At 44.4% G+C, this 22437-nt stretch overlaps 1 protein-coding gene across 1 annotated transcript in view; it reads right to left on the reverse strand.

Annotated features, from left to right (window-relative positions):
* Positions 1-17575: 17575 nt before the first annotated feature.
* The window catches only part of LOC121283796 (short transient receptor potential channel 6-like), a 230763-nt gene continuing 225901 nt past the window's right edge, over positions 17576-22437 (reverse strand). Inside the window, exons 11-12 of the mRNA XM_041198521.1 lie at positions 21825-21900; positions 17576-18008 (exon numbers count right to left, since the gene is read on the reverse strand). Of these exons, the coding sequence (XP_041054455.1) occupies positions 17884-18008; positions 21825-21900 (201 nt within the window). The 3' untranslated portion in view covers positions 17576-17883. The remainder of the gene's footprint in view (positions 18009-21824; positions 21901-22437) is intronic.

Consider the following 22437-nt stretch of genomic DNA (forward strand, 5'->3'; position numbering starts at 1 on the left):
GGACCAAAGTCCTGAAATTGGGGTGGGCTGGGTGGCTGGTTTTTTGGCAGGTGCAGACATGATGGGCCAGGTGGCCTCTTTCCATGCTGCAAACTTTGTGTGATTCTGTGATTCTGAACTTTGGACAATTTAAAAATGATCAACACTTTGAAGGCTGATCTCCAGATGATGGCATCTGATACACAGGTGGTAGAATTTTACACCTGACAAGATCCTGTCAACCCATTGAACAAGCTGCAAAAGAAAGTCATTTATTTCTTATAAGTCTCTCTGATTTCTGTGTCAGCAAAATAGTTTTTTTAACTATTATTAATTGTGGCATTAAGTCCTGAAGTTACTATTATTGATTCTATAAGATGCAAGTCAAAATTATATTTTGTAATTCTGTTGCAGTGGAAAATAAAAATATGCAAAAAAAATTCCAAAAGCTATGTAGTACACTGAAACCAACATTATTCAACTCCAATTATCTACCTTCATGATTATCAGCCAAGCTTTTCACAGGGCCAAGCGATGAATTTTGGAAAGAAGAACAAGGAGAAGCAATATAAAGTAAATGGCAGAATTTTAAAAGTGGTGCAGGAACAGAGCAACCTTGGGGTTCACATATTTAAATCTTTGAACATGGCAGGGCAATTTCATAGGGCTGTTAAGAAAGCAGATGGCACCTTTGGCTTTATAAACAGGGAAAGAGGGCACAAAAACGAGGAAGCAATGTTAAGTCTTTATAAATTAATAGTTAGGCTTCAGCTGGAGAATTATCCAATTCTGGTTACCACGGGCAGAATTTTTAGGTGGTGGGCGGGCACGATTAGCAAGTCTGGGATAGGCAATTCTGGGATTGGCTAGGGAACGGACTGCCGACCGCGATTGGCCCCTGACCACAATTTCATGCTGTCTGGCCAATTAACGGCCAGGCAACGTGAAGTGCCCATCGAAAAGCTCAGCGCTGCTGGGGTAGGGGCTGGATGAGAGCAGGCGCTGATATAAGTGCAGGCGCAGGCGAGCACTGACTGAAAGCTCCCTGAAGGCAGAGAGCTGCCTCAGGGGGCTGAAGACTCGAAAACTATTAATAAAGCTTTTAAAATCAGGAGGAAAATGTCCAAGCATCACAATCAGTCACCTGAAAAAAATGATAAAAATGCTGTCCATAGATTTTAATTTTTAAATTTAATGACGGAAACCTCAACTTGTCCTTGGATGAAGTTTCACCCGCCTGCCAACCGTAAGTTTGGACAGGCCAAATTGGAAACAATCTCAACTTTAATTATACTAATTGGCCTCTTAATTGTCGGCAGGCCCGCTTCCAACTTTTGCATCGGCCCGCCAACCGAAATATCCCGTGAGCGCAGGATAACTTTGGGACACTTGCCCGACGTCATCTCATGATTTTGCTTCCGATTGGGTCGGGCGCGTGCCCACCCGCTGACTAAAAATTCTGCCCCGAATTTTAGGGAGGATGTAAAGGCTTTGGAATGAGTGCCTTTACATGAAAGTTATTAGATTGTACCAGTAAAGATTAGATTGTACCATCTTCCAATCCCAGCCCCAGCCGTGTATTCACTATACCCCCTGATCTTCCCCTCTCCGATGCTGAACGTTCAGTGCTCAGCAAAGGACTTAGTTTCATACCCCTATGCCCTCACCTCAATGAATTTCGGGCTCAGCACGATGCTGAACTCTTCTTCCGCCGTCCTCATCTCCGGGCTCACTTCTTTGGGCAGGAGTCCTCTCCCCGTTCAATGGATCCTTTCGCCCACCTCCAATATTCTCCCTCCACCTGGACCCCTCCCTCTGGATTCTTACCTTCTCTTGATCTTTTCATTGAGAACTGTCGGCGCGACATTAGTCGTCTCAATTTCTCTGCTCCTCTCACCCATTCTAATCTCTCTCTCGCTGAACTTACTGCACTCCATTCTCTCAGGTCCAACCCTGACATCGTCATCAAACCCGCTGACAAGGGTGGTGCTGTTGTTGTCTGGCCCACTGACCTCTACCTCGCGGAGGCTGAGCGTCAACTCACAGACAATTCCTCCTACCTCTCCCTGGACCATGACCCCACCAATGAACATCAAGCCATTGTTTCCAGGACTGTCACTGACCTCATCTCCTCTGGGGATCTTCCTCCCTCAGCTTCCGACCTGATAGTCGCCCAACCTCGGACGGCCCACTTCTACATCCTACCCAAAATCCACAAACAGAACTGTCCCGGTAGACCGATCGTGTCAGCTTGCTCCTGCCCCACAGAACTCATTTCTCGTTATCTTGACTCCCTTCTCTCTCCCCTTGTCCAGTCCCTTCCCACCTACATCCGTGATTCCTCTGACACCTTACGTCACATCAACAATTTCCAGTTCCCTGGCCCCAATCGCTTCCTCTTCACCATGGACGTCCAATCCCTCTACACCTCCATCCCCCACCAGGATGGTCTGAGGGCTCTTAGCTTCTTCCTCGAACAGAGGCCTGAACAATCCCATCCACCACTACTCTCCTCCGTCTGGCTGAACTTGTTCTCACACTGAACAATTTCTCCTTCAACTCCTCTCACTTCCTCCAAATAAAAGGTGTGGCTATGGGTACCCGCATGGGCCCCAGCTATGCCTGTCTCTTTATGGGGTATGTAGAACATTCCTTGTTCCAGTCCTACTCCGGCCCCCTTCCATAACTCTTTCTCCGGTACATCGATGATTACTTCAGTGCTGCTTCATGCTCTCGTCGGGACCTGGAAAAATTTATTAATTTTGCTTCCAATCTCCACCCCTCCATCCTTTTCACGTGGTCCATCTCTGACACTTCCCTTCCCTTCCTTGACCTCTTTGTCTCAATCTCTGGTGATAGACTGTCCACCAATATCCATTACAAACTTACCGACTCCCACAGCTACCTTGACTACAGTTCCTCACACCCTGCTTCCTGTAAGGACTCCATCCCATTCTCTCAGTTCCTTCGCCTCCGTCGCATCTGTTCCAATGATGCTACCTTCAAAAACAGTTCCTCTGACACGTCCTTCTTCTTCCTTAACCGAGGTTTTCCACCCACGGTCGTTGACAGGGCCCTCAACCGTGTCTGGCCCATCTCCCGCGCATCCGCCCTCACGCCTTCTCCTCCCTCCTAGAAACATGATAGGGTCCCCCTTGTCCTCACTTATCTCCCCACCAGCCTCCGCATTCAAAGGATCATCCTCCGCCATTTCCGCCAACTCCAGCATGATGCCACTACCAAACACATCTTCCCTTCACCCCCACTGTTGGCATTCCGTAGCGATCGTTCCCTGCGGGACACCCTGGTCCACTCCTCCATCATCCCCTACTCCCCAACCCCCACCTATGGCACCACCCCATGCCCACGCAAAAGATGTAACACCTGCCCCTTCACTTCCTCTCTCCTCACCGTCCAAGGGCCCAAACACTCCTTTCAAGTGAAGCAACATTTCACTTGCATTTCTCCCAACTTAGTCTACTGCATTCGTTGCTCCCAACGCGGTCTCCTCTACATTGGAGAGACCAAACATAAACTGGGCGACCGCTTTGCAGAACACCTGCGGTCTGTCCGCAAGAATGACCCAAACCTCCCTGTCGCTTGCCATTTCAACACTCCACCCTGCTCTCTTGCCCACATGTCTGTCCTTGGCTTGCTGCATTGTTCCAGTGAAGCCCAACGCAAACTGGAGGAACAACACCTCATCTTCCAACTAGGCACTTTACAGCCTTCTGGACTGAATATTGAATTCAACAACTTTAGGTAGGTCTTGACCTCCCTCCTCCATCCCCATCCCCTTTCTGTTTCTTCCCCCTTCCTTTTGTTTTTTTCCAATAAATTATATAGATTTTTCTTTTTCCCACCCATTTCCATTATTTTAAAAAATTTTTAAATCTTTTATGCTCCCCCCAATCCCACTAGAGTGATACCTTGAGTGCCCTACCATTCATTCTTAATTAGCACATTTGTTCAGATAATACCACCAACTTCGACACCTATGTGTACTTTTGTTCTGCTGTCTGTGTCATCTTTTGATGATCTGCTTCTATCACTGCTTTCGCCTACAATCACACCACCCCTCTCCACTTCTCTCCCCCCACCCAACCCCCCCCACCCCCCACGACCTTAAACTAGCTTATATTTCACCCCTTCCTGGGATTCACCTAGTTCTGTCGAAGGGTCATGAGGACTCGAAACGTCAACTCTTTTCTTCTCCGCCAATGCTGCCAGACCTGCTGAGTTTTTCCAGGTAATTCTGTTTTTGTCCAGTAAAGAGGGACTTCAGTTATATGAAGAGACTAGATAAACGTGGGTCTTTTTCATTACAGCAGTGAAGGTTGTCACAAATATGTAATTATGAAATCATAGATTTTTAAGGTCAACTGGTTCAAAGGTACATTTTTTACTTTTCTAACCTTTAAATTGAGTTATAAGTCCTTTTCAAATGGAGATATGGACAGACATCTTGGCACCTTTCTCTGTTTGCTCAGACCATGTCAGACTCTGTTATCTCCAGAACAGATCACAGAGTCATTAAACTGAAAGACCCCTTCAAGGCTGTCCATTGAACCTGCAAACAGTGTGAAGACTCCTCAGCTTCTGACAGAATAGGAGACAGGAAGATACTTTAAAGGAACTCCAACATCATTAACTTCTTTGCCTGGTGGTACAATGGCTCATTTGAAATTAATGTAGCAGCCATTTTGCTTTGGGTATGATAAAGACAGGCAGCAAAATCCATGTTTGCAGAACCCCAGGACGAACTGGGAGAGACATGATCTGAGAGGGTCTTGGCCAAGGGACAGCAAAGAGGAAGGTATCAAGAAATCAGATGCTGTTTTATTGAACGTTTTGTCCAGGCAATCTGCAAGTGCCACTGAACTAGTGAGAAACAAGAAGCCTTCTCTCTCACCCAGGCAGCCTCCAACTATTCGACTACAGACACCATTGCAGCTGCTGAACACAACTCTTCAACTTCAACCCTTCACTCCAGACAACCAACACTTCAGTTGCAAGCTATGGACCTGCAACAATATCTTAAAGGACTGAACTGAATTTTACCTTTATATCCTTACTTGCATTTAATTTTTGTAGATATTTAGTTAGTAACTTTATTGCTGTTACTTAAGTAACTTATAGCAGTGTTTTGCAATAAACTAACCTTTATGTTGTTTAAGACTAAAACTTTGCTGCTAGATATTTTTTAAATTGAACAACTCGCAAGTTAAAAGAGGGTTACATACAAACACACACAAATTCGTAGCTCAGAGACCACTTTGACGAATCGCCTTTAATGTGGTCGTGACAACGTTAAGGGGAGATTTAATAGAGGTGCACAAAATTATGAGGGTTTTAACAGAGTTGATAGGGATAGTGGCATCATTCAGAGATAGATGTTGAAATAATATTTACTTTTCTCAACATATATAAATGATCTGGACTATGTTATTGGAACATAATATTAATATTTGCATAACGCACAAATACAGGGGGGGTGGTTAATTGTGAAAAATGTTGTGACTAACTTCAGGAACACATAGAAATGTACAAAAGAAAAGCAAGTATTAAATAATTTAAGACCTCAAAATTTTGTTTAAGCCATTTTCACAGGCCATATATGCACATGGAGGAATCCTGTGCCTGAAGACAGAGGCCCAAGGATATTTTCTTTTAATTCTTTCATGTAAAGTTGGTGTTGCAGGCAAGGCCAATGATTACCATCCATCGCCAATTACCCTCGAGAAGGTGCTGGTGAGCCGCTGTCTTGAATTGCTGCTGTCCATGTGGTGTAGCACTCACTGTGCTGTTTGGAGGGAGTTCCAGGATTTTGATCCAGTGACACCAAAGGAACAGTGATATAGTTCCAAGTCAGGATGGAGGGGAACTTGAAAGCGGTGGTGTTTCCATGCATCTGTTGCACTTGTCCTTCTAGGAGGTAGGGGTCACAGGTTTGGAAGTTGCTGTCGAAGGAGTCTCGGTGAGATGCTGAAGCGCATCTTGTAGGTGATGCACACTGCTGCCACTGTACATCAGTGGTGGAGGAAGTGAATGTTTAAGGTGTTAGATAGGGTGTCAATCAAGGGACCTGCTTTGTCCTAGATGATGTCAAACTTCCTGAGTGTTGTTGGAGCTGCACTCATCCAGGCAACTGGAGATTATTCCTGACTTGTGTCTTGTAGATGGTGGACAGGCTTTGCAGAACCAGGAGGTGAATTACCTGCTGCAGATTTCCAAGTCTCTGATCTGATCTTGTAGCCACAGCATTTAAAGCACTGGCCCAGTTCAGTTTCTGGTCAAAGGTAACCCCCAGGATGTTGATAGTGGGGGATTCAGCGATGGCAATGCTATTGAATGTCAAGGCGAGATCGTTAGATTCTCTCTTGTTGGAGATGGTCATTGCCTGGCACTTGCGTGGCAGGAATGTTACTTGTTACTTATCATTCCAAACCTAAATGTTGTCCAGGTCCTGCTGCATATGAACATGGAGTGCTTCAGTATTTGAGGATTCGTGAATGGTGCTGAACATTGTGCTGTCATCAGTGAACATCCCCACTTCTGACATTACGATGGAGGGAGGGTCATTGATGGATTAACTCAAGATGGTTGGGCTTAGGGCACTAACCTAAGGAACTTCTACAGTGATATCTGGGACTGAGATGATCAATCTTCAAAAAACATAACCATCTTCCTTTGTACTAGATATCACTCCAACCAGTGAAGAGTTTCCCCCCTGATTCCTGGTTTTGCTAGTGTTCCTTGAAAAGTCATGAGAAATTGTTCTTTAAGCATTATTTAAATGATTATAGGACCTTCTGGTGCCTTTCATGCCAACAGGTAGCTTCCCTGTCTGAACAAGCAAATTCCAGGCCACCTGCTGCATAGGTGGCAATTGGCAGCAGCTCAGAAAAGTTTATCTCCTGGCTCCACATCACTTAAGAATTGCATTAAATTACAGGCACTGCATATAATATATTGATTTAAAATGAGGCTTCTCACACCTTGCTTGACTTGTTAAGGTCAAGGAATTCTTTGCTTCATTGAATTCACTTGTGCAGTTTTGTGGGAATGGCAGCTACAATGGAAGAACTCTCTTTCCATTCCCCCATTCCCTGGACCATTCTTCTTTGAGACAGCGTGTGGTATGTGCTGAACTTGCTGACTCACTTCTTCATTTGGCACTTTTGCTATCGTGGAGAATCAGGCCATTCCTTCCAGACAATTTTTATGTTGAGCAAGCTTGCTGCTTTGCAGTTTCAAATGACAGATGTCTTGCCCTTTAAACTGCCATTGGCCTTTAAATCCTGAAGCAGCATGTGATTACCTGCCTGTTGTAGTGTAGCCTAGTCACCTATTTGTAACAGAGTTGATCTGCAGACCACTTTCTAAGTGGAAACATTAGGTTTATTTCAATACAGCCAGTAGCAACTACACATGTGCTTTCAACACCATCTCTATCTCTACACTGACCTTGAAGATTGTCCACACACTGCTAATATATTGGTTTGTACAGATCATGTGATCTTACATCATAGGACTATCCTTAAAGGTACAGTCTAACATTTAACAAAACCATAATTACTACATTCCTCCCACTTTAACTTTGCTGTACATATTGTATTTACAAGTATATTTATCTCATGACATTATAATATTTACACAGGTCATGAAGTTTGCAAGTTCAGTTTTTCAGGTGGTTTCCTGATTCGTGTGGAACGTCGCAGCTCCACGACTTCCGATTCTTTTTTGGGAATCACGTTCTCTGGAACTGCATGAACATCAGATACCTCGGTGGGCACTGGCAGTTCTGCTTTGATAGAGGCATCAGACATGTCAGTCCTTGGTTGAGCATCTTCAACGGGAAAGACTGGTTCAGTAATGGTTACAAGTGGAACCATATCTTGTTGTGGTATCTCTCTTTTTTCTTAAATGGTCCACATGCTTACGGGTGATCCAGCCTTTGACTTCCACATAGTATGATAATGTTCCAGTCACTGAACTTACTTTACCTGGTAACCATTTTGATCCTCTACCGAAATTCCTTACAATAATGGCCACTCTAACAGTAAATTGTCTCTCATGACCATGCAAGTCATGCGTAGCTTTTTGGTTTCCTTGACTCTTCTCCACCTTCTCCTCCAAATGTAGAAATATTAGGCTCAGTCTTGTCCTAAGACAGCACCTCATCAATAATTCTGCTGTTGTTGCTCCTGTCGTTCATGCTGGGGGGTGGGGGTGGGGGTGGTGAGGGGGGGTGTGTTGGGGGGCGGGGTGTTGCCTTTAGCAAAAAGAAAAGCGTGCCAGCTTGGCCTCCATCGAGTCACTTGTTAATTTCTTCATGTCTACCTTAAAAGTTTGAAATGCCCTTTCCACCAGTCCTTTTGATAACGGATGGTATAGTGCAGTCTTCACAAGGGTGATACCATTGAGGTTGATAAATCGATGGAACTCAACACTCATGAATGCAGTGCTGTTATTGGATATGACTACCTCTGGTAGTCCATGGAATGCAAAGCTCTGGCGTAGTTTCTCTATTGTAGCACCCAACGTTGGTGACTTCACCTCATAAACATTTAACCACTCTGAATGGGCATCTATAATCAGTAGAAGCATGGCTCCAAGGAAGGGTCCGATATAGTCAATGTGTAACCGCACTCAGGGTCTACCAGGCCACTCCCATGAGTGCAATGAAGCTGCCATCGGCCACCTTTGCAGCTGTTGACATTGCACACAGTGCATTACAACATTTTCAATATTGCCATTCATCCCCGGCCACCTTAGGTAACTGCGTGCTATGGTCTTCATTCGGGAAGTCCCTGCACGGGCACTGTGTAGTTCAACTTAAAGTGGCTCCCTGCCCTGCAGAGGAACTATTACCCGTGCACCCCACAGTAGAATGCCATCTTGACTTTTCATCTCGTGTCTTCGGTTGAAGAATGGTTTTACTTCATTTTACACATGGTCTCGCACTTGAGATAGGACTGGGTCCTGACTCATCCAGTTTTGGACCTGGCTGGCACATACAATGAGGAATCTAGAAAATTTAACAGTAGAACAAGTTCCTGTGGATCTGAGATGTGTTCATCATTCTCTTGTAAGGGCAGGCAGCTGAGGGCATCAGTATTTGCGATGTGAATGCCAGGCCTATATACAAATGTGTATTCATAAGCTGCCAATGTAATGGCCCATCATTGTATTCTTGCTGAGGCTATGGGTGGTACAGACTTTTCCTTGCTAAACAAACCCAACAGTGGTTGGATACAATTGTCAAATGCTGCCCATGCACGTGTTGGTGAAATTTTTTACACCAAAAATGATCAACAGATCTTTTCAGCCTGGGAATATCCTTTTTCAGCTGTGATAAGTGTCCTGGATGCATAGCTAATTGGTTGCTCTGTGCCGTAGTCCATTCTATGAGATAGTACCACTGCCAATCCATAGGGAAGCGCATCACATTTCAGCACCAAATCTTTCGTCTGGTCAGAATGCACTAACAGATTGGATCAGTGTAACAGCTGTTTCACTTTCATGAAAGCTTCTTTTTGGGGTTCTTCCTAAGACCAATGTTTGTTCTTTCTTAGCAGTGAATTCAAAGGGGCCAGAACTGTAGATAAATTAGTTAAAATTGCCCATAATAATTTATCATTCCTAAAAATGATTTAAGTTCAGGGGTGTTCTTGGGTGCAGTTGCATCTCATAGCTTTAACCTTCTCTTCAACCAGGTGTAACACCTGAGAATCTACCCAGTGGCCTAAATAGATCACTTCCTTTGCTTGAAAAGTGCATTTTTCCTTTCTCAGTCACACTCCTGCTTGTAAAAATCATTTTAGGACTTCCTCTAGGTTAGCCAAGTGTTCCTTTCCAGTGAATCTGGTTATCAGCACATCATCTAAGTAGGCTACAACATTGGGTAGTACCTGTGTGACCTTTCCATTGTTCTCTGAAAGATGGCACAGGCTGAGGAAACACCGAAAGGCAAGCTTGTATATTGGTACAACCCTTTGTGGGCATTAATTGTGACAAATTCCCCGGAGGCATCATCCAACTCTAATTGCTGATATGCGTGACTCATGTAAAGCTTTGTGTATGTTGTCCCTCCTGCTAGCTTGGCATATAGGTCTTCAATTTTTGGAATGGAATACCTGTCAAGTTTGGCTGCTCTGTTGACCGTTAGTTTACAGTCCCCACAAATTCGGATGCTTTTGTCTGGTTTAAGGTCAGGGACTGTGGGTGCTGCCCATTCTGAGAACTGAACCGCTTTAATGACACCCAACATCTCTAGCAGATTCAGTTCAGCGTCAACCATCTCTCTCAGGGCGTATGGCACCGGTCTTGCTTTCATGAAGCGAGGGGTTGCTTCTGGATCCACGTAAATCTTGGCCTGTAGGCCTTGGATTTTTCCCAGCTCATCCTTGAAGATGGTGGCATACTTTTTAAGCAACTCTGGTAGCCCAGTGTAAGAAATATTGGCTCTGTCTTCCCAACTTTCATGTTTAACAATGAATAAATGTCAGAATTTGTTGTTTCAGGCTCTTCTGCACTGTAGATTTCATTGGGCTTCTTCCCATTGGGTTGTTTGCAAGCCTGGTTAAATCTCTGTTTGCATTGTCTCATTATATGTCCACTTCTGTAACAAAAGTAACATTCTACTTTTTTTAAACTGCCAATCTTTGAAAGACTGATAGTTTCCACATCGATTAAAGTTCTTCTTCGATTTAGCTGCTAAATTATTTCTTTATTCTTTTGGTTAGCGGGGGCTGTTTCCCACTTTGCGGTGGCACTTTTTTGTGCCACTTTCGGCTCACTGTTCCTGCCGATTTGGAGTGCGGCACCATTTTGCGCCCCTTGTATTGCTTGTGAATCTCTTGCAGCGCTTTCCATGGCCGGCACTATTTCTAACGCCTTCTTAAAATCCAAATTCACTTCAGCCAGCAATCTTCTCTGAATAGTGTCTTCTTTCACACCACATACCAAACGATCTCTGAGTATGTCGTTCAGAGCCTCACCGGAATTGCAATGTTCCATTAGTTGCTTCAAGTTTGCCATGTAGCTAGCAATTTCTCTCCTAGGCCTCTATTTCATGAATTGAACCTGAATCTTTGCATCGTGACTGAGGGCTTGGATTGAAAATGTCCTTTCACAAGGTCCACTAATTCTCCGAAATTCTTCGAATCTGGGGCACTGGGGGCCATCAAACTTTGAATCAAACCGAAGGTTTTGCTCCCACAAATCATCAAGAGGATCGCTTGTTTCTTCACTTCCCCAGTGATCTGGTTCATTTGAAAGAAGAACGCAAGGCGTTCTATATACTGAGACCAATAGTCTGTGGCTGGCTCAAAGGGATCAATTCTACCAGTCTGATATTTTGGGTGAGTATATCTTCTGTTATTTTAAATGGACATTTATACTCACATTCGCTGGGCGAGGTACAGTACTGATTTTGATCTCTCTTGATTTATCCTGATTTATACTCGTCGCCAGTTTGTTGTAGTGTGGCCTAGTCGCCTGTTTGTAATAGAGTTGATCTACAAACAACTTTCTCAATGGGAACATTACATTTATTTACAATACAGCCAGCTGCAACTATACATGTGCTTTCAACTCCATCTCTATCTCTTCAGTGACCTTGGAGGTTGCCCGTGCTGCTAGCATATTGGTTTATGCAGATCATGTGATCTTACATCACAGGATTATTCTTAAAGCTACAGTCCAACATTTAACAAAGCAATAATTACTACATTGCCCCTTAATGGGTAAGCTTACACTGAGAGCATTCCTATACCCCAAGCTTGCCTGTCATATGGTGGTAAGACCTTAACTATACTTTTACCTAGATGCAGCACATTGTGAGTCATGCGATCACGATTTGTGAATCTACTGGGCGGAATCGTGTCAGATTTGCAACAAGTACAGTAGCAGACGGTAAAACAATTTTTTACCCGTCGGCCGCAATGGTGGCTTCTCATGCCGTATCATCCCAAACCTGCCGCATTAACTAAGCATTCCTGGGAATATTGCCGTTTCCATAGCGGGCAGGCTCTCATTCACCCGCCACACTATCACCTCACTGCTTCATCACACCGGATGCCATATTTAAATTCGTGCACAGGCCTCTCTTCTCCCGGCCAGGACTGCTGCACAGAAGGCAGGATGGCTCCAAAAGGCAAAAAGACTGCAGCCCCCCCACTTCAGTGACATGTCCCTTGGGTGCCTTTTGAATGCTGTGGAGGCCCACCATGATGTCCTCTACCCCTGCTCTGGCTGCAGGATGTGCAGCTGCATCACTAATCCAGCATGGGAGGTGGTGGCTGTGGTGGTCAGCGCCAATGCCCTGCAAAAGAGGACAGCCACACAGTGCCACTACAGGATGAATGGCCTCATCCGTTCCACCAGGAAAACTCATTCTTCTCATCACTCTCAACCCATAAACTCACAAACCCATCACACATCCACAGGGATCTCACACCTCAAGGGACAACACCACTAACTCTCACACACACCCTCACATCTCCATCAGGCTCATATCCTTTGGAGCTCGTGTCCTCATCTTGTCCATGGCTCCGGTCACCAGACAAACATTCCACTCAGTGCCATGTGTCCTGTTCACACTCTCTCCATCTGTTTTCATGCAAGAGAACCTGCTCACATCAGCAGGAGGAGGTCCCATACCAGGGGGTGGAGTGGCCTACATTAGGCGCCTCACTCACTTTGAGGAGTGTGTCATGGCATTGACTGGTGAGGACATGGACTATGCCTGTGGTGACAGTGAGGACGACAGTGAACACCCTCATGAGGATCAAGGATGAGTGCTCTCTCTCCTGCTTCTGACTCTACTGCCATGCACAAATTATCCCTACTTTGGTTCACAGGGAGCTCTGCCAAGCAACCAAAACCCTCAGCCAGCCAGTTCTTCAGCTCCATCCAGGTCCTCACTTCCAGCCAAGGGGACACCTCCTCCATTGAAGAGCAGGAAATAAGCAGCCTGGAAGACCTGTCACAGCGTTTACCCACACCCTCCACCAGCGCAGAGAGACACACCTCGGTGGGACCTAGATCTAGAGCTGGCTCAGGTTCATAACCTGGTGGTCATCGCACGGACACATGTCCACAGCAGGAGGAGGCAGGTTCAGCTGAGCTCCCCGGTATTTGGAGAATTGCTGGGGAAGAGGCATCTGTAAGGTCCAAGTCAGATGACGAGTCTCTGGATTTGGCCTTCCAACTCATTTTGGAGAGTCAGCAGGAGGCGGGGGAACATCACAAAGAGCTGTTGGAAGCCCTCAGCAGAGCGGCATTTGAGTTGGATGAGTGCGTCCAGCTGCTCTCTGATGAAATGGTGCCCACATGTGCACGTATGGATGTCTCCATGGGGCGGATGGCGGATGCCATGGAAACTCTGGTCCAGCAGACCGCAGAGATGTGTGCAGACCTGCACTCTGTCGCTGGAACCATGTGTGAGTTCCTGCAATGGCAACGTGAGATGGAAACAGGGCACCTCAACGTCCCCCCAGGTGCTCCATCCCATCAAGAAGTCAGACCGTGGTCCTGGGGCACCTGGAGGGAGGAGGAGTGGCAGCTGAACACACCTTGGTCATTCACTCTGGAATCTCTGAGGCTGTTCCCTCCCTTCGAGACCCTTTTGCCTATGAGCACCTTAACCTTGTCCTCTGTCACCATAAAGGGAGCAGCTGGCCAACAAGTGATTCCACTGCCCTCCATGACCTACCAGCTGCAACCCTTTTCCTTTGGTGATGTCCAGGTGAACGTGCACATTCCTTCCCTTCCCAAAAATTCCCCATCCATCCACATTCACCTCCCTGACCACCTCCTTCCTACCCCCAGGGTCCATGTCTGCCTCTGAGTCTCCACCAACCACGTTCACTGTCCATTCTACCGATACCTTCGAACATTCACCCTCCCATCAGCCTCACTCTGCTCTGGGTGATTCTCACCATTTCCTTGTACCAAGCCCACCCTCAGTTCGCTCCCCAGGAGGGAGTCATGGACTCATCAGAGTCCTCCCCTTGCACACTCACTTGGACATTGCCCCTTCCCTCCTCCGGACCCCTTCCCACTCCGGACTCCACCCACTTGGTACTTCTCCCCTCCCTCCGGATTCCACCGCTGCTTAGACCTTCCCCTTCTTGACACCTTCAGACACCCTTACTTCTTGCTCCAGCCTTACCCCCATCCCTGTCCATACTCCTTTCTTCCCTCAGACTCCATCCCGTCTCTGCACTCCTTCCACTCCCTCTCCGGATTCCTTCCCCTCTCCGAACTCCTTCCCTTCCACCTTCCACACATATTACACCTACCTCCCCAGTTGCCGTCGTCTCCCCTGTTACCCCCTCCTCCCCCATATCCCCTTCCCGCTCCCAACTTCTCCTCCCAAACCTTCATTTCCACAATCCAAACCTTACCCCAACCTAACACTTTCATTCCCCATCTCCCACCCCACGGTACATCTTCCTTTCCCCAACCATCTTTCTCTCCACCCAGCTTGACCGTCATCCATTGTGAGCAGACACTCAACGGTGACTTTCCAATTTCTGTATGCTGCTTCGTAGCAGAGCCATGGACATTTTTCCAGCGTGATATTGCTGTCAGGCTCCAGCATCTTTCACTCCTCGATGTCCGTGATGTGAGCAAGGCTCTGGCAGTAAGTTCCGCCTTCTGCACGTCACAATTGTCAAAACATGTTCTGCACCAGCATGTGACGACGCCAACATGGATGGATAATTCAGTGCGAGGCGAGGGCAATGATTCCGGCAGGCTGGCCTTATAATGATATGCAGATGTATTACAATGAGGTTCCTGATGTCCAATGGTGGGGTACGCGGCCCACCATTAATGAGCTGAGTAGACGATCACAAATTGGTTTCACAATGTTGTGAAACTGATTTCTGGCCTTCTAGCCATATTGTCCGTGCATGCCACCAAACATGGCTGACGCCAGCAGGCACGGAAAATTCCGTTTACTAACTTCCATTGGGCTTACACCTGACTGGAAGCTCTTAGCCCCAGTGGGGTGGGTCGCTAGATATTAACTTGGATCAGTTGTAGATCCTCACCATCAGCATAGCTACAATCAGCTAATTCAGTTCTAATTAGAAACTGGCTGCTGGACCATAAGCCTTACTATAACCCAGTCATACAAAGTCCAGTGTTCACTAGTTAAGTACTTTGTGTGGTTTAATTTTGAACATGTGAATGGAACACCATTTTATTCAGCACCTAATGCTGACACCAGCTTAGGTAGGCCGCCAGCCAGGTGCAATTTAAAACTTGGTTTATATTAATCAAAGTACTCAAACAATCCCAGGCTTTTTCTTGTTATTGCTCAAATATGATTATTTTCCATTTCTCATTTACTATTTTTACAGCATCTGACCAGGAAATTAGATACAATTATGCAGAGATTGGGGATGCTTTTGTGCACAGGAGCCTGATTTGCTAGACCCCAGCTCATCACTTTGGATGCCTAACAGCTATTGCAGAAAGGAAACCACTGTCTCGTCCTGCTAAATATTTTCCTTCCTTAAAAACAGAGCAGTGTTTGCAAGGAAAGATTCTTATTGTCTATTAATTCTCTTTGGAAAATTTGGAAATATTCTGTAAAGCCTTCTTTTGTGTTGCGATCTTTTTCAAATACATTGCTCAGATGAAACAAACAGTTTTGTTTTCAGATCAGCTTTTATCCGATTTCATTTCAAAAGAAGCATGCATCCATTTGGAAATGGTTCTATAAGATGTGATGTAGCTCTGAAATCATTTTGAGTCATTTGAATTCCATTATTTTGAGGCAAATGAAACAGATTAACAGAGAGGGGCATACTATTTTATTCAGTTCCTCCAATGGATACTCTAATCCAATTTGATATTCCTAATTCTCTGAAATTACCTTCCATATTATTGATGATAGCCCTTTGATCCAATTGGTGACCCTCCAGAAGTTTTGTACTCCCTGAAGCCAAGGGATGTTTCCCAAACTGTGCTACATGATGGATGAAGGCCACTGTGCTTACAGAGTAAAGAAAATTTGCAAGTTCCCATTATCTCATGGTCAATTGACAGAAAATTTGCCCACTTTATCAGAATTGCATAAACTAGAGCCTGAAATACTGGGGAAAGAGGGTGGTGGAGAAGAGAAAAAGAAACTGGTCATGGATAATCTTGTTTCCTTACCTCATGCATTGACTTTCGGTATACACCAGGATTATGTTACAACAGTGCCAGAAAATGAGTATAGTTTCTCCATAACTTAACACTTAACGGTAAGGTCTGCCCTTACAAACTACTTTACTGTATTATTCATGCTTTATAAAAATATGAAAGTTCTTGGTGGAACACTCAAAAGCGACTTCTTGATTTTGGCTCACAAGATGGTCACACAGATGTAAAATGGACTGCTGACTCATTATCATCCATTTTACATGGTTGAACAAAGTTATGATCTGCCCCAAGGACTATTACAGCATTTTTAGGAGTGAGTCTCATATCAATCTACATTGGCCATTATATAACAGCAACCAAACTAAAGTTTTAAAAGCTTTATGGACCACTTGATCGCTCCATAAAACCTATTTTATAATATTTTTGAGTGTAAACCAGGACCATTACATGGAAACGTAATGGGCCGTAACTTCCAACTAGCATTGGAAAGTGCTGGCCCACAGGAATTAGAAGAAATAAATGCATACTTACCTGGTCTTGAAAATTATGTCTATCTTTCCATTTGCTGGAGCTGCTTGGGGCCTGCAAGAAAAGATTCCTCGGAGGCCCCAGAGAAGTGCAGCTCCGGTGAGCTGCCATAAAGCAGGTAAGTTTAAAGGATCAGGGAAATTGACAAGCCAAGGAGAAGGTAAGTGTCTAAGGTAAGTGGATAGGATTTGGGAGGCGGTGGGGTCTACAGAGGGGTGGGGGTGAGGAGGGGGGGTCGGTTGGAGCCGTGAGGGGTGCGGGCGGGTGTTGGTTGGAGGTCCGGTGAGGGGGTGGTTATCGGGGGTCAGGGGGTGAGGGGGGAGTCGGAAGTCATGGGGTGGGGGGGTTGGAGGTCAGGGGGGGTGGGGGGATCAGAGATCGGGGGTGGGGGACGAGTCTTCTAACTTTTACTGATTAGCTATTGGTGAAACCCTGGTGGAACCATCTGAAGTTTGCGATTTAAACTGTATTTTCCGATGGTTCCCAGTGCAGGGCAATTGGCCAGAGAGGAAGTGTGCACTTCTGGGCAATTGCCATGCAAACCCTAGCCTCAGAACTTCCAAGAGGGATTCCCCAGCACATCTTTGGGGTACCCTCCAAATCCGACACTGGGAGCTGGGAGGTTACAGCCCAATGTGAATTGGAAAAAAATGTCCTTACATTGCTTTTCTCCCACTTCCCCTTTCCTCTCCTGGAAACGCTGACTCAGCTGCCTGGTTAGGGAATGGAACTGGATTGACAGTGCAACTTGGATCTGCTGCTTTGCATAATTCTCAGCAGTTCAGGTTTCAAAACAATTCCAACAGTGCAGAAATGCCCGATTTAATTAAAGGTAGCATCATATTTCTCATCAAAATATAAGCTAGCATAAAGAAGGTGCAAAGCATTCCAACTTCAAGCATTGTTATGAGATCCCCTTTATTGCAAGAAAACATACATTTCACACAAGTTTTCATTATTTATAAACATTTTAATATAATGTGTACCTCAGTGTTTCCTGATAATATGATAAAACAATACCTGATATTATACAAATTACTGTAGAACTACTGATTTGATTACATACTCAATTCTTAGTGGAATGTTTGTGTCTAAAATTGCATTTGGCATTATTGTAATAAACATGCAAAATCCATTGTTATAGTTACCGATTTGGTAAAAGGTGTTTAAGATATTATGTCACTATGCTACGTTAGCCTTCTTATTGGATTATGCTCCCAATTTTTCTCCAAGTTTTCTGATTAATTCAGCAAGATCTTCTGTGTTTTGTGATTTCTCTTCAAGGAGTTCATATCGGAGACTAGATATATCTTGTTTGATTTCCTTGAGTTCACCTTGAAAATAATGAAGCAAAATAGTGAACAAAATACATTGATAAAGAAGAAATTTTGCAACAGAAATGATTTTGAATGGAAATTTTGGAATTAAGATAATAAAAAGACAAGGTATATACAATATTAAATAAAAATAACCTCAGTTCAGGCCTAAAATTCACAAACATGCACTCCAATTCTAAAAACAATACATTGATAACAGTTGTTCAATAAACTAACTGTACCCTGGTAACATAAAATAAGAGCAATTATAATAATATACAATCTGCTCAACCACCCTTTTAGACTAATCTATTAATTATTTTACCAGCTTGTCCTTTTTACTACTGTAAATACAATAAAATCAAGTCTAGCACCTATCAACATTCCTCCTCCCAAGGGATATTGAAGTGGATATTGGTATTTACATTTTCTGCCATTTCTTTAAATATTAGATCAAGAATAAAGGAGATTTCTCCCCTCAAACTATTTTATGTGAAGGGTTCTGCTTTGTTTAATTTTTCAGCATCAATTTATTTTGCTTAAAGTTTTGAGCAAGTTTAGTCCTCATCAAAGTGAAATATATTAGTGCTACATGGGGAATGGGATATTTTTCTTCACCATGTATTGGCATTAAGTATTCCCAGGTCAGAAATAACACTATTATATGCAGAAAAATATCTCCCTATACTCTTCCCCATGTGTTCCTAAGTCCCAAACTACACATAACATTCTTATCTACACCATTGTGATGTTTTTCTACTTCTTTCACCAGCCATCCTTTTGATTTCCCTGATGACTATTTTCTGCGGGCATTTCCACTTCTGAGTCAGAGGGTGAAAAGTTCAACCCTCACTCAGCCAGTCCCGTATGTGGACTCTGGTAATCTTTAAATGTAGGGTTGGCTTCCAGCAGGATGCTTGCATCAGGATAGAGTGACCACTTTCTCAGTGACAGTGTTCATGCTCAGAGTCAGTGTGGTTGGTCTGGGCCCAACTCCAGAGAGCCAGAGCACCAGCTCTGAACACTGGAATATCTTCTACTGTGGGCAGCTGCATCTGATACATGTGGGTGATGCCACCCCTCACCCAACACCACTCCCCCCTGCCCCCCACCCCTCTGGATCATTGCACAAAGTAGACGGGGCTCTTTAGACTTGGATGCAGCTCACAAGTGAAAGTACCCCATATAATAAAATCAACAAGGAAACCAACAGGAAGCTGCCTCAAGTATTCTTTCCTACTGAGAGACTCAACAATGTCATGTATGCAAACTTGAGTTAGCACCTTAGGAAGGACACGGGGGATGAATAGACTGTTTAATTTACCTGCATCAGTAAATAGACTTCTCTTCCCAAGCTTTAGCTAGCCATTTCCTCAGATCTGCTCCTTCTCCACTGCTGTAACTTCATTTCATATGGTGGAAACCCCGTTTAAATGACCAATCTCAATTTCTGTTTCACTTCAGCTATTGCAACAAAACAAAAGCAGCTCTGGGGAAATTTTCAGTCTTTGTCTTTTTTAGTAACAATAGAAAGTGGGGGGAAAATTACGTTTCCAACTCAGCTAATGCAAATGTTTTGGAGTGAAAAAATATCAATTGGAGTGTACTGAAGTTGGGGCTGAGTCAAATTGTTGACTTGTGCAATGATTCCTTAAAGTCTCTCCTGAAAGCCTACTACTTTGACCGAGCCTTTGGTCACCTTTCCTAATATCCCTTTAAGAGGCCCTGTGTAAAATGTTGCATCTTTACACTCCTTTGAAGGGCCTTGGGGTGGTTCACCATATTAAAGATGCCGTATAAGGTTTTTTTTATATTCCATACCAAAATAGAATGCTTTTAGAAAATGGGGGTAGGATTTTGGGTTTTGGCCAACATTGTGGTCTCGACATTGGGGTCAAATGGGGGTCACAGCCACATACTGCGGGGGAAACAAACACTCAGCAGTGATTTTCCCCAGATTGGTCAATTAATGGCAAAATGGTGGGTTCACTAACCAATTAATTTAGAACGCTGTCAGGCTCTGAAGCAGGAGAGCCAATGGATGCTCTCCAGCTTGGAAGGAGAAGCAGCTTGTAGTTCAGTTAAGAGACAGAGAGGGTGCCTCCACCTGAAGCTCCCTCTCTGAAACTTTAGAAAATTTTAAATTAAAAAAATGGTCTCAACTGCTAAGCTACCAGCATGGAGGAAGAAATGTGTCCTGTGGCCGCAGCTGTGGCCAGAAAGATAAGGCCTGAAAGGCTGCTGGAGCTCTGGCCCCTGGTCTGCCACCAAGAGGCTATCACCAGGCAGCTGGTCTGTTCCCGGTGCCTTGACGGGGGACCGGAAAATTCCAGTTGGCTTCTGTTAATTGGCCCTACATGGCCATTTCCCTACCTCAATTAGCTACAAGCCACTTGTGGGCAGGTAGCCCTTCTGTTGCTGATGCCAGCACTGGCAAACTAGTCCATGGGAGGATACAGTGCCAGCAAACTGGCATGCCAGCTGGCAGCATGAACTTGCACGCCCACCTGCCTCCATACCCAACTCCATCTGGGAGTGAAAGTTGGCCCTGGGTCATGTAACAGGATAGCGTACTGTTCTTTCACTTCCAGGGCCTTGGTTTAATTTGAGCTCAGGCTAATGAACATAAGATCATACAAACAAGGAGCAGGAGTAGGCCATTCAGCCTCTCAAGACTTCTTCGCCATTTAATAAGATCATGGCTGATCTGATAGTAACTTCAAATCTGCATCCACCTACCGCCAATAGCCTATCACCCCCTTGCTTACCAAGAATCTATTCACCTCTGCTTTAAAAATATTCAAAGACTCTGCTTCCACCACCTTTTCAGGAAGAGAGTACCAAAGACTCATGACCCTCTGAGTGAAAAAATTCGCCACATCTCTATTTTAAATGGGTGGCCCCTTATTTTTAAACAGCGACCCCAAGTTCTGGATATTTCCTCAAGAGGAAACATCCTCTCCACATTCACCGTGTCAAGACTCCTTGGGTCTTCTCACCCTGCTAATTCTAAAGGTCATGCACAAAATGAATTTGTGCAGCCTCACCCAGTGGGAGCAGATCGACAGCAGAGAATATCTTTTAATTCTGCTCTGACTCAGTCAACCAGCCTTCATCACAGAGGTTATTGATTTGGGAAATATAAAAGTCCTGCTGGTGCAGCAGTTCTGTTATGTACAGGGTTTGTCATGGCAAAGCAATGGGAGCCTTGCTCTACATCTACTCATGCTGCACTTTACTTGACAATGCTTAATACTGGTATTATCTGTGGAAAAGTACTCCGTTCTTTATTCAAAGATATCAAATAAGTACAAAACAAGACTACAAAGAATTTTAGTATTAAATAGTGAAAGAATGAACCCAGTTGAATCTTTGTCCTGCTTCCGATTGTCTACATTACTTTATTTTGGATAAATTAAGCCTGTGCTATTTCACCAGATGAGGGATGACAGGCTTCAGCAATGTTTCATGACTTAACTATAACAAGACATTTCCAAGCAAAAAAGGCACGAAGTGGGGCATGTTACTCAGGGTGTCAAGTTTGTAAGACTTCTTTTTAGACTAACACATCATAGGCTGCTATTGAGCAACAAGCTACTCTGGTTCATGTGTCCCACTTGGAATTTTTCACTTGGAAGCTGACTGCTAAGTACAATACTAAAGAATTGTTGTTGCTTTTTTAGTGAAAAACTGGAATGTTTTGAGCTGAATTTTTCCAGAATATAACAGCTTGCATTGAGAGTGATGTGTTGCCAAGATAAGCAGGAATTTTTAATGTATATGTATTAGGAACATATTATCCATTCCCATTATATGGTCATGCCTTTGACTTACCTTCATTGACTTCATCATTTTCCCTATCCATTTGTGCTTTCAATACATATCTCTTGATGAGACGTTTCATTATTTTCTGCAGATGACAATTAAGGAGCCCGTTACTAAACTGAACTGCTGCCACATACTACAAAAGATAAACTAACAGCATAGCATCAAAATCTTGCAGTTCATTGTTGTTAACAGACAAATATCCCAAATCAGATTCTAAATATTATATTTATAGTTTAGAAATTATATAAGTCAGTTTTTCTTCAGCAATCATATTTGCTACATCTGCATTGGAGAACTAATAAAAAGAAATTCTATAATTCCAACGGCAGCTCCAGGTATGGTGAAAACCATCCCATGTATAATACAATCCAACGACTTTTCTAATTCAGGCAAATGGTGCAGGTATCAAAGATTCATAGGGCCATATTTTCACTACTGAAGCGCGTAGCTCGAGTCAGGAAATTTCCTGACTTGGCAGACCCGCCTCCATTTAAAGGTCCCCGTTACACACAATTTTTGTTTCGGGGAGGTGGGGGCAGGAACAAGTCAGGCCCGCCGACACTGGAAGCATATTATAGGTGGCCACTGGGGTGGGTTAGTGCTGAAGTGAGCTGGTTAG

The sequence above is a fragment of the Carcharodon carcharias genome, chromosome 11 (assembly GCF_017639515.1).
Source record: "Carcharodon carcharias isolate sCarCar2 chromosome 11, sCarCar2.pri, whole genome shotgun sequence".
Lineage (NCBI taxonomy): Eukaryota > Metazoa > Chordata > Chondrichthyes > Lamniformes > Lamnidae > Carcharodon > Carcharodon carcharias.